The 17252-nt window shown below is 37.9% G+C and overlaps 1 protein-coding gene, 1 long non-coding RNA gene, 3 other non-coding genes and 1 pseudogene across 6 annotated transcripts; all 6 read left to right on the top strand.

The window, feature by feature from the left end:
* The first annotated feature begins 732 nt into the window (after positions 1-732).
* On the top strand, positions 733-826 carry LOC141834249 (small nucleolar RNA R11/Z151). The gene has a single exon (XR_012602300.1). It is a non-coding gene; the product is annotated as a small nucleolar RNA R11/Z151 (small nucleolar RNA).
* Positions 827-937: 111 nt separating this feature from the next.
* Positions 938-1031, top strand: LOC141834250 (small nucleolar RNA R11/Z151). Its single transcript, XR_012602301.1, has one exon. It is a non-coding gene; the product is annotated as a small nucleolar RNA R11/Z151 (small nucleolar RNA).
* Positions 1032-1138: 107 nt separating this feature from the next.
* Positions 1139-1232, top strand: LOC141834251 (small nucleolar RNA R11/Z151). Its single transcript, XR_012602302.1, has one exon. It is a non-coding gene; the product is annotated as a small nucleolar RNA R11/Z151 (small nucleolar RNA).
* Positions 1233-1394: 162 nt separating this feature from the next.
* On the top strand, positions 1395-1479 carry LOC141834254 (small nucleolar RNA R11/Z151; annotated as a pseudogene).
* A 2122-nt stretch (positions 1480-3601) lies between these two features.
* On the top strand, positions 3602-8850 carry LOC141834165 (uncharacterized). Of its 2 annotated transcripts, none has more exons than XR_012602264.1 (4): positions 3602-3768; positions 3845-3976; positions 4072-4137; positions 8500-8850. It is a non-coding gene; the product is annotated as an uncharacterized LOC141834165 (long non-coding RNA). The 2 variants fall into 2 exon arrangements; XR_012602263.1 differs by having other exon boundaries at positions 8336-8850.
* Positions 8851-14806: 5956 nt separating this feature from the next.
* Positions 14807-15970, top strand: LOC141834207 (protein MONOCULM 1). Its single transcript, XM_074721659.1, has one exon. It carries the CDS (start codon positions 14807-14809, stop codon positions 15968-15970), a length of 1164 nt encoding a protein of 387 aa, XP_074577760.1.
* Positions 15971-17252: the final 1282 nt, after the last annotated feature.

The raw sequence follows: 17252 nt of genomic DNA, 5'->3' as shown, positions 1-17252 counted from the left end.
GATTTGATCGGAATCTGATCACGATTTGATCGGAAACCGACGCGCGCTACTGTCGACCGCATTTTCGACCAAATTACGTCGGATTCCGACCATAATCCGGTAGGAATCCGATTCCGACTGACATGTCGACGAGTGGCGCGTCGATCGGGCCCGAGCCGGTGATTGCCAGTGGCTGGACAGTGCGGCGAGGATGCCCGAAAGAGGTGGGGAACGGAGAGCGGAATACTGTACATTCCCACATTTGGACGGTCAGATTTTTTATGCGATTGCATGATGAACAGTGTATCGTATGTCGCACACGGCACGAGGAAGTCACACAGAATATAAAAATAGTATAAAATGAATATAAAGGACAATAATAAAGCTAATTTAAAAATTATGAAAATTAATTAAAGTATAAGCAACTACAGTTTGTTTGGGCCGGGTTTAAACTTCCAAACCGTCGTTAACCGATTTGGTCTCGGTTCTCCTAAGAAATTGGACGGCTGAGACGCATCCATCGTCCCGCCGCAAACCAAACCCCGCAAACCCTAATCGGTTTCCTATCTTTCTCTCTCGATCATATATATATAAAAGTGGAAGATCTCGATTACATCAGTTTGCAGCTACCGCAACCCTTAGGTTTTGCATCGATTCGGCTATCAGATTTCAATCTCTCATTCTTATTTGTAGGTATGTTGGTTTTGGTAATCTCGTTGATCGTTTCATGGATTTCTTCTTCTGCTGGAGAAATAGCTTGTGATGAGTGATCTTTAAGATCTTAGCGGATTTCAGTGAGGCTTTTCGGTCTGTGATCTTAACATTGTTGTTACACACACTGAAGCTTACTCCTATCTTTTCTGTTTTCGTTTCTCGAAAAATTTGTTTCTCTACTTATTTGATGAAATGTTGTTTACTTTCGTCAATCTTTTTGTGCATTTCTTCTGGTGGGTAAGAATGGCTGATGATGAATGATCTCTACGATCTTAGCGGATTTCAGTGAGACTTTCTGGTCTATGATCATAAAATTGTTGTTACACACACTGAAGCTCTTTCCATCCCTTTTGTTTCCTCACGTAAAAAATTGATTTGTTACTCTTTTTTTGCCTTACCGCTTCCCGTCTATCGTTTCATGGATTGTTTTTCTAGCGGATAAAAATCGCTGATGATGAATGATCTGTAAGATCTTAGCGGATTTCGTTGAGGCTTTAGAGTCTATGATCTTACTATTGTTGTTACACACACTGAAGCCTGATTTGTTGGTGGTTACTTTTTTTCTTTTGTCCTCTACCAAAAAAATGCTTCTCGTCCTCATGATGCCATTGTTTTCTTCATGGATCAACTTTTTTTAGTAATTATTTGTTCAAGCGCGTAGTTTAATATTTGACTTTTTATTAGAATGCCACGATCAAAATTGGCTTGTGATGAATGATCTCTAAGATCTTAGCAGATTTCAGTGAGGCTATCCGGTCTATGATCTTACTATTGTTGTTAGAGCAGTTGTAACGCTCTGTTAATGGAGCGTTAATAGCATTTCTTGGGTGACGTGAAGAAGTGAAATGGAGCGTTAAGGTGACGTGGAGGAGTGATTCACATGAACGCGTTCAATGTTTTGAACGTGTTCATGTGGCAGTAAAATGGATCTACTGTCACATGCATTTTTTTTATTTTTTTAATGTTATTAACATGGGCATGTGCAATGTTAAGTGTGTTAATAATTCTAAAAAAATAAAAAAATGTATGTGGTAGTAGGTCCACTCCATTGTCACATGAACGCGTTCAAAACATTGAACGCGTTCATGTGATCACTTCTCTATGTTACCTTAACATTTCATTTAACTTTTCTATGTCATCTAAAAGATGTTATTAACGTTTCATTAACAAGCGTTACAGCTGCTTTTACACACACTGAAGCCTATTGTATCAAGGCTGTCATTTTCCCATTTTCTAAAAATATCAGGTTTCGATGCCGGTGTTTCTCAGCTATTATATTCTATATTTTAGTAGTTTCTTAGCGTCTAGTTAATGGCTGATTGCGAATGGTCGATCTTAGTGTATTTCAGTGAGGTGTTCTGGTCTATGTTCTTACAATTGTTGTTACAGACACTTAACTCTAGTTTGCCCTTTTCCTTTCTTTTTTTTCCTTTGCAAGAAACTGATATTTTTCCTCTTTTGACACCTGTTTTCCCATCAAAGATAAATTTTTTTATAAGATTTGACATTCTCCAGTTTGAAAATTCCATTTTGTTTAATGAATTTATTCATGGATTTTGATCCTATGGTAAGTTTAATTGGTGTGGGCAGTGACGTTGGCTTATCTTTGTCGCTGCCGTGAGCCTGCTCTTTCACCAATAAAACGTCTTATTCCAGTGGGCTCACGATTCCTTTCATTGAATCAAATGTGGTAATCAAAACTTGAGTTTTTCATTATCTAGTGTTCTTGTATTTTCCTGCGTCGGATAGCTGATTACCGGCGAATCTCTCCGATTGTCGCTGTGTATGAGACGACGCCACATCATCTTCCTCCGTCTTCTGCTCCCTTCCGGTGAGGAGCCTCGTTCTCGATCCGATTGTAGATGCGGGGACATTTGCTTTCATCATTCGTATGTTTTGCAATTCATTTTTTGTTGTTTCTTTAGAGGGATTTCTTCCAATGATCGGGGATGAGCAAACTGTGCTATATCATTATTTCCACTGCTAAATCTGATCTTAATTTGCTTTCTTTATCCATGCTTATGATGTTTGAGTGACAGGTAATGCTGACTTCGATCATGTCACAAAGATGCAATCTGTTTTATTATTTTTGCTCGGAACAGTCAGCAAGGGATCGCAGAGTGAGCTACAGAGCGCCATTTTTTTTGTTGTAAAACTAATGGAAGAACTCAGAAATTAGGTGTCCAACTACCCTGAACTGAGGCTTCAAAGTCATTGAGTGCATTCCAGATCATAAGCGATGGTGTGTTTCTAGATTGAGTTAGACATTTACCTGAAGTGAGCTCAGCATTGCACCCGCTGCATTCTGCAGTGGTCGCAATCTTCTCGCCTAAGCGGACTGGTAGACTCCCCCTGTGCCATTGCCATTTTGACATCTTAAGGGGATTAAATTAGACATTTACCTCTTGATCCGCAGACATAATTTACCATTTACTCTGCTTCGACATTTCAAAGTGTATCGTGGGGCGTTTGAAGAGCTCTTCTCTGTTGCTAATCCCCGCGAATAGGACAGAATTCTTTAAAATAGAGAGATGACAGATTAAAAGATTGCTGGGGTTTCTTTCCGAATTGGTGTGCAAATTGATTAAATTTTCATTCAGTTTTGAATAGATAAATTATGAAAAATGAAGACATAATTTTTCAGTAGATTGTGATCTGACACAATTTAACGCCAGATCTGACACTTAGAATTCACCGCCTTTTTGGAGTTCAGAAAGATCCTGCTTGTTTTCCAATGATCTGTTTCCCACCGGCCAGAAGCGTCGATCCCTCTGGAGGAGGTCCACTGCCATGGCCCCGTCCTGCTCCTGACGGCGGACCCTATTGCATGACTGGTGGCTCGCCAACGCTGTCCCTAGTCGGAGGCTCCGGAAGTTAGTTCATTTTGTCCCCTATTTACAACTTCATTTCCAAATTCTTTTGTCGTTGATCCCATTTTGGTTCTTGTTGGTTTCGGCTCCATGGATCAACCAAAGCTGTGACCTTGTTGGTTGCAAATTTTATAGCCCTAATCTCTCTGTTCGTGTAGTACTGTTACAATCAAATGCATGAAGCCAATTTCCTTCATTAATTCAGGTTCTGTTAGCTTTTGGAACATGTGCCTCAAATTCAATGTTTGTTTGCTTAAACGATTGATCATTTTTTTTTGTAGATTCATGCAAATGAATTGCAATCGACAAATGCTGCTCTCTGTGTATGCTTATACGTCTCATTTGAGAGCACTTCATTACTGCATTTCTTGGCAGCAATACTAACCAACGGCACCTATTCCTGATGTGAAAGAGTAAGCAATATTAACATATCCCTCTGGTTGGTTAAGTTGAATCTGCATGCATTATGTGCTTCATAGTTTAACATGATCAGTTTTCCCACCTTTAGGGGTCTAACAAGGAGGCACTACGGGCACAGTGAAAAGACCAGAGAAGACTGCATGAACAAGTGGAGGTTTATATAACTCTTCTCTTGCATCTTCTTGTTACTGTGTTGCACCTTCAATCTTGTGAAACATGAACTGATGCAGTTTAAGCATTCAGGATTAATTTAGAAAGCTTGTTATAATTTTAAAAAATAAATTAGGTTTTTAGAAAGTAGAATATATTTGTTTAAGATAAAAGACTTTTTTTAGATGATTTATCTTATTTTGCTTTTATAAAAGGAGGTTAGGATTGTATGTATTATATTGTCTTTAGTTTAATAATATTCTTTAAAGTGAATTGGTTGAGTGCTTTATAATGAAATCTTTTATGCTGTATCAAGGGTGGGATCTAGCACAACCCAGGCCTAGTTGGCCCATTTAGATCACCCACTTGAGACCTTCGTCGCTTCAAATTTTGGCTTTGACTAGATCTCCTCATTGTTGCCTGGCACATTGCTTGTACTCCTCTGGATGAGTCCACTAGTTGTATTGCCTTCGTCTGCACAGGCTGACCGAGAACTGGTCTTGATCTTGAGACCAATTCCTGATCCATTGCGAGATTGAAGGAGTTAAAGAACATGTTTGGCCATCGCGAGGTAGAAGTAGGCCTTGATCTTCAGCTTCTTGTTCAAAGGGATACTCATAGTCAGCTTGATGCCCGCGTTGGATCATCCCTAAATCCTTCAATGTCTCACTATACCTACATATTCAAAGACCCTTGGCTATACCCTTTGCCTTGTCTTGGTTTACCAAAGCTACCATCATCTCTTGACTACAAAGAGGCTTTCCTCTATGTCATGAAAATCAAGCTTAACTCACATCAAGATGAGACAAAAGATACAACCATTTCTTATTAGTTAGAAAGGGTGCTTAGAAGGCGATAAAAAAAATTGGTTTATTGAGAAACAAAACAAAGATGAAAATTCACCAATTTCTTAGTTTTTGAAAAGGCTGCCTAAGAAGAAATTTTGAAGAACTCAATAAATTTGTTGAGTCTATTACAACTAATACTTGGAAACAACTATTGGAAAAAGACCAACTTGTATGGAGTAAGTTCTTTGTGGTCAGGAGTATGACATGATTCCAAAATTATAGACCAATTTAGAATTTTTCTTTATAATTTTAGAATTTAAAACTCTATATGTTTTATTTTCAAGTGCTCATTAAAAGGTCATTATAGCTTTCAGAGATCAAAGAGACTTTTAAAATTGGTTATACTTTTTATAGGTAAGATAAACCTTTTTAGAAGAGTTGATCTTATTCAAGTCTATAAAGAGTTGTTTGGAGTTTTATGGTGTGTTTTCTCATATTGCATCCTATTAAGTAAAGGCCTATTACTCAACAATATATTTATCTGTTTTTCTGCTTTTTTCCTAATATGTATGAGGGGAAAATCAACTTGGCCCTTGAATTTGGCTTTAGTTTGGCTCTGCATGTTTTGTATATTTGATATAATTGCCCTAATACAGTCTCTGGACTTCAGTGAACCATCTTAATTTCATGAGAGTCACCCAAACTGATGGCTCAAATCTCGAACAAGCTAGAACAAGGCCGGCATAATTTAGATAATCCCTTAAAATTCAGGAGTTAAGTCCTAAGTGGCATATTTGAAACATCAGGAAGGAAAATTTTGACCAAAGTTAAATTTCAGGGACTGAATTATATATATTTTTAAATTTTTTTTTGTATAAACATGTTCATGAAACATTTGATATACATATGCTGAGACTGTATAAATTTTTTTCTGTATAAACATGTTCATGCATACAAATATGTAGCTTTATTAAATGTACAATGCATGAATTTAACTGTGTAAATGAGCAATTATGATATCTGATTAAAACTAGTTTGACATTTTGATTATCTGCCGGCATTGATACACATATATCCTATTTTAACTGCTTGTCTTGTCAGCTTAATCAACAACCCTAAACATTCTTGTTAGTAAATGTTCTTTTTCACCACAGGACCTGTTTAGAATCGTGTCCAAATTCGAACAGTCTAGTATGCAAAATACATTGATACATTACTAGTGAAAGCATATGAGATAGCATCAGAGCAAATTGCTGAGTAGTTTCAGTATAACTGAGAATGAATTTCCAAGTGTGCCATTTGGCATGTTTTGTTCCCCTTCTCATCCTATGGTCTCATCTATCCTCTATAAGTTATCAGTGAATTTGATCTACTTGCAAATCTTATCCACCCTCAGCCATTGAAAGCCAGCTTGTTTATTAGAAACCACCTGAACTGGAGAACAGACTTGAAATTCTGTTGAAAGATATGGTTTTGATATCTTCTCCTTTGCATGTGACCTTAGCCTAGTTAGACTGATGGAATTAGAGAGATAATTTAAGTAAATGATGAAGAATGTAGATCGTAGACCACTGATGAAGAATGCTTGAATCCAACTTACAGCTCTAGGAAATTGGATTCACCTCTTTGCTCTTTCTGACACTGATATATATTTGGTCCATTCTTGACTACAATTCGTGTATTCATTGCATTGTTGTCACTATATTCAAGGGCGGAGCTAGGATTTGGTTCAATGTAGGTAATAATATAATATAATTAATAAAGTAAAAAAATATATAAAATCTTATAATCATAAAAGCACTCTAATATAATTAATAGAGTCTTCTTATACAAACAATACGTGGCATTTTTTTATACTATATTTCAATCAATCACCAAATTACTTAAATCATGAAGGATTGAACCGTTTAAATTGGCTTACTTGAAATTCGCTTAAACCAATTTATAGCCTGAAAGTTGACATGGATCTTTTTGCAAATATGCCCTTCGAACTTGATCCCTTAAGCACAAATCGGAGTCATTAGTCCAGGATTTGTTGGTAGTTGTGAAAATCAAATTCTCTAACATCTCCAATGTTTTATTATTTTGATTCTGGATCTTTTCTTTTAAAAAATCTATGCATTCTAGATATAGTAATTTCCTAATAAAAATAAACAAAAAATGAACTAACAATCCAAACTTAAACATTGAAAATCCTAAAGCTATGAATTGATGACATATGACATAAATCATCTTTTCATCCCAAATTTCATTCAAGTAGTAATCAAAAGCAATTCTAAAATATCATATACTATTGGCTCAAAATCTAAATAATTACATTACCAAAAGAAGGAAAAAGAAAAAACTAACTTTTTCCTATGCCGATTGTTGTCAACTTGGCTCCGTCTACATCCTCTGAACCAAAAAACCAGATTCAAGCAAATGAATCTAAAACGAAACAAAAGAATGAAGAGTGGACAGTTGACTCCTTGACGGCCAGTCGCTTTGGGAGGATAGCATCTACACATTTTCTTACGACAAAAAATGGCACATAGAACACAACACAGGAGAGAAATCAATTGGCGTAGAACCCTAGAAACCCTTGAACGCAAGCAAATTTTTTTTTTCCTAAACCCATTGGTCCTGTGGACAAAGGGTTGGAACTAACTAATATTTTTTAAAAATTTTTGTCTAGGTAAGCTCCGCCCATGTCCATGCCATAACTTATAGTCCCATCTCCTATGCCGTTTTCCTCTCTCTCGAGCTCTTCAAGCAATCTAAAGTTCTGAGGAACTGCACAACGATGGAATAACCAACAATGCTATTCAAATGAATTGCCATCCTGAAACAAATGATTCATTAAAAATGGACAGAATGCATGGAAATAAAATGGTTTGGTAGTTCCCGAAACCTATCCTTCTACACTTGAATATTCAATTAGATGGTAAAAAGACCATAAAATACCAAAATAGAAGATGTTAACTTTATTTTGTCTGGGCCACTGGGCCCATGTAAGCTCTGCCCATGACTATATTGATGAAATTAATAGAACAAATAAGTAGATAGTTCAATCTTCTGTAATTGTTGAGTGTTTCTTAGATTAAAAGAAAAGTTTTATATGACTATGGTATGACTTGTCATGCTTTATGGATTTGATTATTAACTATTAGAACATGACATATACAAAAATTCATATGGTAAAGAGGTGAATGAATGTTAAGATTGTTGTCTTAAGTTATTAGAAAGGACACGATGAAAAAAAATATTAATATCCAAGAACAATCATGTGAAGTTTCAATAAGTGATAAAGTGAAGTAGATTGAAATGATATGTAGATGTTCAAAGTGTTTTATTACAAATGCCTCTAATATCATTGGAAGTGATTGAATGCCACTTTAGCACCACTTGCTAGACTAGTGATGCTTTTTTCCTTAGGTGCATAAGCGGCTGGATTGATGTCAACAATGTGGTCAATGAAAACTTAGTAGGTGCAACACCATCCTCAGTCATCCATAAAGCATTGAGATAACTGCTGCTGCAAATTGTATGTCTATTAGGTGGTATTTGTATGACTGTTGTTCAGCTTTTGATTTCATTAGGAACTAGACGGTGGTACCTTTTCCCCCTAATGTCAATGGAGATGGATATCAAGCTATCACCTTCTTATTACACCGCTCAGAGCTTCTTGTCAAGCCACTTGGCGAAAGATCAATGCAAAGTTATTCACCTAAAGGCATTTGATTGATTAATCCGTAACATGAAGAAGGTTGAGCAAATGTGCAGTATTCTCCATGAATTAAAAAAACGTTTCTTATATGGAAGTATCTCTGATTGAATTGATCATTTTACATTGGAGAGCTGAAGAGAAGAAGCATCAGGGATAGCTATTAGCACTAACAATTGGTCCTATTTTATAACCTGACAAGAAATTTCTTGTTGATTCCTGATAATGTCTATTGTCTTAACTTTGCAGCTGAACTTTTTTGTAGCTTCATTTTTTGTGCTTTGAACTGTATGATATAAGCTTAATCAATAAGCTAGTCCTCTCTGGAACAATTAAAGTTGAAAAGTAAGTTTTGCAGACCAGAACCTTTCTGGCTCGTATCTATACACATTTTCCTTCAATTTATTTGTTTATGTAGGTTCATCAATATGAAAAAAAAATGCATTTCATTCCCCTGTTTATTTCAGATTCTCTGATAGAATCTTATGAGTTGTTGTTTCTGAGCAGAAACTCTGTGCATTTTTGCTGTTGCAGCGGCTAAGGTAGCTTCCAAGAGCTGGGAAAGCATTTGTTTCCTGTTATTGTGGCTTAAGGCATGATGGCTAACCACTGCTAACTACTAATTTCGTGTGCTCATCTTTGATGATCAAACCAGAATTCATCTAAAATTTATTCTTTTCTCTGATCGATCAAGGGGTCTGAAATCTGAAGCTTGAACAAGGTAAAGTGAAAAAAAACATATGGATGCTCTTTGCTCTTATAATGAAGTATCTTTTTCACGTCCTCATATTGCTCAGTGGCAACTAATGTTTGACTTAGAAATGATCTCTTTGTAGAGTCACCAAGCATCCATATCTTGGGATAAGAATCTCACAAGGGATCATGGAAACTAATTGGAGGACTGAGGTAAGCCCAATCATTCCTCCATTCACATCCACAACCATCTTCCCCACTTCCATATCTCATATTCAAATGCCCTCACTGTCACTGCAAATGATCATTAACATACTCCAAAGTGGTGGTTATTGCCACACTCACATCACTTTGTGCTGCTCTTTGTAGTCTTTCTTTCTCCCCACAACTATTCCCATCAAAGATAAACTGTCACAGTCAGCTTGATCCATGGCATCTCAAACATGACCTGCCATCGCTGGACTAGTAAATATGCTGATCCACCATTGGTGGCCATTGGAACACCTGAGGCTGCGGATTTAATACTGCAAATGGCATTGAATTGGAAGAAAAGTACTCCTAGGAATGATGGGCGGCGTGCTAGATGGGAGGTGGTGGATACAAACAACTTGGCTTTTTTTAAATGCATGGTTCATTAGGGGATAAGGGGAATCTTCTTGAGTTGCATCAATCCTTAATCATCTCTTAGGAGGATCGACAACTTTTAGGCCTTTTTTTGCCCTTTCAATTAGTGAGTATATTTTTAGAGAAAGATGACTAATTGCAACTTTTAGGCCTTTTTTTGCCCTTTCAATTAGTGAGTATATTTTTAGAGAAAGATGACTAATTGCACACTTATATAGTAAAGTTTATCCTTTCCTTAGGTTTTTCTGCAGGGCTTAAGAATAAATTCTTCAATTTTTCCACCAACTCGTCGGTATAGAGGTTGTCTGAACACCCTTTTTGGTCTGCTCCACAATGGTTTTTAGATCCGTCTGTATGTCCTTCAGACTCTCGGTTATCTGAACTAGTAGCTGGAGTTGTGTACGAAGCTTCAAGACTTTATCTTGCACAACTTGAAAATTTTATACATGTGAGATGAGGAGAAGATGCTTGTGCGCCTGTTTTTGTAAAATAACCATAAATATATAAGATTGAGTCCATGATTGGTATCTTGGGACTCTATTTTATTTATTACTGTGTCTATTTACATGTATCTTGGCAAACAAAATTATAGTTTACTAAGAATCTGTTTACTCCTTGGAGAGGAGAGAACTCTAGTGTTGAATTTACTCTTCCCTTTCTTGTAACATAATGTTATAATTGACTATGATGTTAACATTCCCAAGCAAAGATCAAATTGATATGGGTTAGTGAAGTTGGAGGGTGTAAGCAAGTTGTCTCTGAGTCATGGTTAAATTGATTACTACGGGGTAGACTTACTGAAGTAGACAAGGATCAAATTTTAATAAAGTCGAGATAATGCCCTCTCTCGTAATGGTTAGTTGTAATTTTCTGATTTACCTCCTTACATATGGTCGTGAGACTAATTGTGTGAGGCCGTTAGGGTGGTGAATTTCACCTTTTGCTAAAGGAGGGTGTAAGCAAGTTTAATGTCTAGAAACTAAGGTACAAGGTCTTGAACAATTGTTGGTGTGTACAAGGAGGTCAAGGTGGTGGTAATAAGGAAGGTCACATAGATTATTATTTCTTTTTTGGAATATTCTTTAATAGTAATTATTTTTTTTTAAATAAGAGATTATATCTTTTAGGTACTTATAGACCATATTTTATCCCATCCTTTTCACAAGGGATTAACAATTTTTCTTTAAAAAAATCTCTATTATTTTAAGAGACTCTATATTGTTTAGGCACTTCATAATAACCCATAGGCCATATTTCTAGATTGATTCCTAAAGTGTATAGTGTAATCACTTCCACACACTCTTCTTAATAATTATACAAGGATATCATTTCAAAAATTAAATTTTTAATGAACTTTGGGCAAATAAAATAAATAAAAATATATATATTCTCTTTTTACCAATGATGGGTATTTGATCATATCAGTGAGCATTACCAAGAAGGAGAAGGGAGATGGCACAAGAACTTTAAGAGCAAGGTCTAATGGAGGAACTCCCAAGTAGAGCTTGTCATGTAGTGGCAAGGGAATATATATCACTGTCTCTTGACAAGAAAAGCATTTCATTACTAGTGTAACATTAATAAATAGCTTGAATCTACAAAAATAAACAAAAACATTAATTCTTTGTTTCTAAACAATTAATTAACCATTAGATTATGTCATGCCAAGGTGGATGATGAGTGGAAGATAAAGCTAATGGTTATGTTAGGTTTTCATTGACACTTCACTTTGCATGATGAGAAAAATGTGTCTTATATTTTATCGATCGATCGAGATGGTGGTATCCTCTTAACCCGTTTGATGAGGCATTATCCTCCTTATATATGAGAGGAAAAACACTTCAAATCTTGAACATGTTTGATGCAATTATCCATCATATTGTTTAAGTTTAACATGAGTATATGTTTTAATTTATTACTAATTCTTATCAAATTGAATTTGCCTTAAATTTTATTGTCTCCGAAAGGAGAATAGTTTCTCTTCTCAAACTCCTCCCCTTGCAATTCTAAAAGTTGATAACAAAAAGTATAACTACAAGATAATTGAAAATAAATAACCACGTACTTCTAATACTCGCAACAAAAGCGTGTGAACCATTGCACACCGATTCAACTTAAAAGTCATATCGGAATTCAATTGATCCTCCATCTCGCATGATATTTTCTACTAAGAAATCTACATAAATAACACCCAAAAATCAAAAAAATATTGCCTACTTATCGTCATTCCAATCCAACATAATAACACTAATTAGAAAGCCAAGACTAATAAATACTACTTGAATATATTACTCCCCTCACTTTCTAAATAGAACAAAACTAATACAAAATAGTTCTTACAAAATAATACAAAGACTACTTTCTTAACCATTAATTAGATTTAAACTGATTTAAAAGAAATTAGTGGTTATGAAAGAGATCTTCATATAAAAAAATGTTATAAAACCCCTCCCCATATTAAATTTTCCCTTAAAATATATTATAAGACTATTATTGAATGAGATTCTTATTCTTCACCTTTTCTAATTACCATGTTATATAAAAATAATAATTTTTGGGGCAAAAATCAAAAGAATGACATTTTTATTGGAATTGTCAAAAACGGTATGTTTTTTCATTTATCAACTGCTACAACTATATAATTGTGGCATTTACGATCCCATAACTACTATAACTATATAGTTGTAGCAACTACAATTTCATAGCTATTACAACAATATATATAACTTTGATATTGTAGTTGTTATAATATAATATTGATCGATATTGATCTAAGATGAAATATTTATGTTATACAAGTGACGATTCTTACTTGTTATAATATAATATTAACTAATATTAATGAAAGATAAAATATTTATATTATAATAATTATGAATTGTAACTACTTCAATATGATATTATTAATCTTGATTAGAATTGAAATGTTCACGTTGAAATAGTTATGAATTATAAATGCTATTAATAATGTAGAATAAAAGTCATTTTTGAAAATAAAAATGGATGGGAATAGAATGATGCTCCATTTTAAAGATAAATAAGAAAAGAGCACACTTTTAGTTTTTAATTTTTTTTTCTTATATATATATATATATATATATATATATATATATATATATATATTTTGTGATGAGTGTGACAGATCACTAAAAAGTGGGGTCCTCTTGCGTACATAAGAGTATAAATTTCTGGTCATAATAATATCCACCTAATTAATTCCTTGGCTTTTCTTTTCATAATAATAGATAGAGTGGTGTCCTCCTTTGGTCCCCATGTGTTCTTGAGTGAGTTACCTTTTCCTGCCTTGAACTCCACTCAAAACTCCTCCTCCTCCTCCCCTTCCTTCCTCATTATTAAATGCCCAACCATATAATTCATCTCCTCGTCGTGGAGGAAAAAGTTGGACCTTTGAGCTTGTCAGTCATTTCACAGGTAAGTTTTGGCAAAGAGGCAGCCAGCAAGTTATGTTTGTTCCTTAGTTTATTTTTATTTTGGGGCATTTTGTTTTATGTTACTTGCATACGCCTGATGCATGCAGTTGATCAGGCCACCAGATTCTCTTCCTATTTTGGGATTAGAGCTCTTCAGTTTCCACTAGTAAGATCTCCTCCTCGCCACTTGACTTCTTGGATAACACAGTGGAAGCAAAAGTAAACCCAAACCTCTCTTTCTCTTTCCTTCTCTCTCTCTCTCAGAGGCAGGTGATGCAAGTGAAGAGGGAGGAGGAGATCTTTTCCTTGCTGTTCCTGTTGGTGCCATGCAAGCAAGGGGGGCATGGCATGAGATGCATGCACAAGGGCATTAAATGTTAATGAGTGTGGTAATCAAGTACTGCTTGTGGCAAGGGGGTTGCAATAGTTTCCTTATCTGGAGGAGTGCTTCCTGAAACATTCCATCCTCGATCCATTTTGTCAAATGAATTCTCTCTCACCCTCCCTCCCTCCTTTCCTTCCCTGCAATATCTCATTTGTTTGCTAATGAGTTGTACCGAGATGCTCCCTCTTGTGATGTGAGAACTCACTGCTCGCCTGTGTGATGGTGGCCAGACCTTTAGCTGTTCCCTTCCCTTCCCCCTCCCCTTCCTCCCTCTTTTCCATCCATCAAAGCCAGCCACAGAGATTGCTTGCTCCAACAGTACTCTACTCTAATTTGTACTGATCCCTTCTTCTTCTTCTTCCTCCTCCTCCATTAAAAGCTTTGCTGCAGTGGGTTAACTTAATTAACTCAACTTGATCGAGCATGGCCACTCAGGTAGCTAGCTAGCTTTTGATCGATGCACCAGAACTGTATCATGAGGGTTTAGTATACAATGTTATCCTTTATGTTACAGGTCACTTTAGAATGTTTTAGATTCCTGCCTTCTCCTCATTTAGACCCTTTATCATTCCTAAGCTGACAACAAATCAGCCCCCCCTCGCCCCAGCTCAAGGCACCAAAGTCCATGTAAAAAAGACAAGAAAGGCATAAACTTTTCCCCACACTGCCACATTGCCCCACTTTGGAAGAAAGAGAAGTGGTGAACAGTGTCTCTACTCCCTGCTCTTCCTGCTCCTCCTTCTACTGCTAGTTCAATCCATCCATCTTTCTTTCTTTCTATCTTTCTTTCCACCATTGCATTCGTCCATCTACTACTTACTACTGCCACTGCTACTTGAGACTAAAAACAAGTATACTACTACTTGGCGACGACTATCATTCCCACACTTGTGTTTTGTTTGCAGATCATGTCCTGTCAAGGAAGCTGCTGCATTCTCAGATGTCCTTTTAAAGCAAACCAATCTCTATTTCCTCCCATTTCACTTCAATCGCAACTGAGTGGTATTTCTGCCATTGCTGCAATTGAGGTGTAGCTCACTAGCCTAGACATGCTCAGTTCACTCAAGTCGTCGGCGTCGTCGTCCTCCCACGAAGAGCAGGAGCACCACCGGAGGCATCACCCGGCGGGGAGGCAGCTGCTGGTAAGCTGCGCGGACCTCGTCGGCCGCGGGGATCTCCCCGCAGCGCAGCGCGCCGTGGGGCTGCTCCTCGGGGCGGCGTCCCCGTTTGGGGATGCTGCCGACCGGCTCGCGCACCAGTTCGCGCTCGCGCTGTCGATACGGGCCGACGGCCGGCTGCGCCGGTCTTCGGCGCCGGAGGCGGTCCAGTCGGCCTACCTCGCCTTCAACCAGATCACGCCGTTTTTGCGCTTCGCGCACCTGACGGCGAACCAGGCGATTCTTGAGGCCGTGGAAGGCAGCCCCTGCGTCCACATCCTCGACTTTGATACCTCCCACGGCCTCCAGTGGCCGCCGCTGCTGCAGGCGATCGCCGAGCGAGCGGACCATGAGAACCCCCCTCCGGCCATCCGCATCACCGGCACCGGAACCTGCCTCGACGTCCTCCGCCGCACCGGCCGCCGCCTCCAGACCTTCGCCGACTCCCTCAACCTCCGATTCGAGTTCCATCCCTTGCTTCTCCCGCCGGACTCCGCCGTCCCCGCCGATCTCAACCTCACCTTTCACCTCCGCCCGGGGGAAACACTCGCCGTCAACTGTGTGCTCTTCCTTCACAAGTTGCTCAAGGACGACGACGACGGCCGCGGCGAGCTGCGCACGTTTCTGGCGGCGGTGCGGGAGGCGAACCCAGCAGTGGTGGCAGTGGCGGAGCGGGAGGCGAGCCACGGCTCCCCCGTCTTCCTGCAGCGCTTTGCGGAGGCGATGGACTACTACGCGGCGGTGTTCGAGGCGCTTGAAGCGACTCTGCCGCCTACTAGCAGAGAGCGGGTGGCTGTGGAGCAGGTGTGGCTTGGCCAGGAAATCAACGGGGTCGTCGTGGGCATGGAGCGGCACGAGGCGTTCGCCCGGTGGGAGGCAGCGATGCGCGCCGCCGGATTCCGCAACCGCCCTCTCAGCCCCTTCGCTCTTTCACAGGCGCGCCTCCTCCTCCGGCTACACTACCCGTCGGAAGGATACCAGCTCCAGGCGGCGCGCGACGCCGCCTTCTTGGGCTGGCAGAACAAGGCGCTCTTCTCCGTCTCCTCATGGCATTAGCAAAACCCATGCGCGAAGCAAATTATCACAACAACAATTCATGAGACAGGAGATGAAGGAAGGAAGAAGAAGAAGGAGAAAGAAGATGAAGGCAAAGTTATTAATCTCTCTAATTAATAAGTTGATTAATTAATTAGCTTAATTCTTCTCTCCTTTTAGTTGTTAATTAACTTGATGATTGAGGAGGGTTTTTTGATTTTAGTAGCAAAAAACTCATCAGTCTAATTAATTAATATGTAGGTTAGCATATATATTGTTGTTATTGTCATATATAAATCTCTGAACTTGGCTAGCAACCATAAACCCTAACCCTAATTCTCCTGTTCTTCTTCTTGAAGAATGTAGTAGAGTTAGCTACTGCACGTTTGCATGGCATTTTGGAACTCGTGGACTAAACCATTAATAGTGCATGAAACTTAATTAATTAACCTTTTATGTGTTTTCATTGATGTTTTCTATATATATTATAAATATTGGAACCTAGAAATCTTCCTTTCTGTATATTTACTTTAAATTTGTGATTTGTTTATTTCCCTCATATATTTTATGGCAATAGATGACTAATCCACACTGTCATTATTTGAATATATATATTATATATTATATATATATTCCAATGCTAGCATGACTTGTGCTATAATAATACAAAAATGACTAGGTGCATTAATATTATCTATCAAGAACTTGCCTGTTGGGTGCTATAGATTTGGTGTTATTATATCTATGATTAATTAAACTAATTAATGATGGTCCACACTTAGTTATCTATATACCATGCACTAGCCACAAGCAAATTAGTTAATTAGGATAAGAATGGCATCTTGTAGGGTGTAACACATAATCATGAAATGGAGCCTTTTATTCTGCAAAAGGTCACCACTTTGTGCTTACATTAGTGAAGGTTGCATTTCTAGTGCCTCCAAAGAGGGGGATTTACTTCTTGTTTCTTGTGCTCTTGTCCCAAGTATGCCAATTACCAATAGGCTTTCTCTCTCTCTCTCTCTCTCTCTATATATATATATATATATACTCATATATTTAATTAATTTGTATATTTTTTGAATACTATATAGTTTATTTATACCTTAAATCTTGCCTCTTGTCCCCTCAAACAAACTCATGGATTTGCTCAAAGAAGAACATTTTGTGGCAAAGGCTAAATGTATTGTTTGGCTTGTCCCACAAATCAATCTTCCATGCATGCCATTTCCCATTTGATGTCCCCCTCTTCCCCTTCCTTGGGATCCTTCATGTTGGGATCCAAGCTCAAGCATCAAGGTTT

The sequence above is a fragment of the Curcuma longa genome, chromosome 8 (assembly GCF_044706935.1).
Source record: "Curcuma longa cultivar G26 ecotype Majalengka, Jawa Barat chromosome 8, ITB_CL_G26_1.1, whole genome shotgun sequence".
NCBI lineage: Eukaryota > Viridiplantae > Streptophyta > Magnoliopsida > Zingiberales > Zingiberaceae > Curcuma > Curcuma longa.
This window is presented reverse-complemented; position numbering and strand designations above follow the sequence as displayed.

Coding starts and splice junctions, on each gene's coding strand:
- LOC141834207 (XM_074721659.1), top strand. CDS start 14,807: ATGCTCAGTTCACTCAAGTCGTCGGCGTCGTCGTCCTCCCACGAAGAG.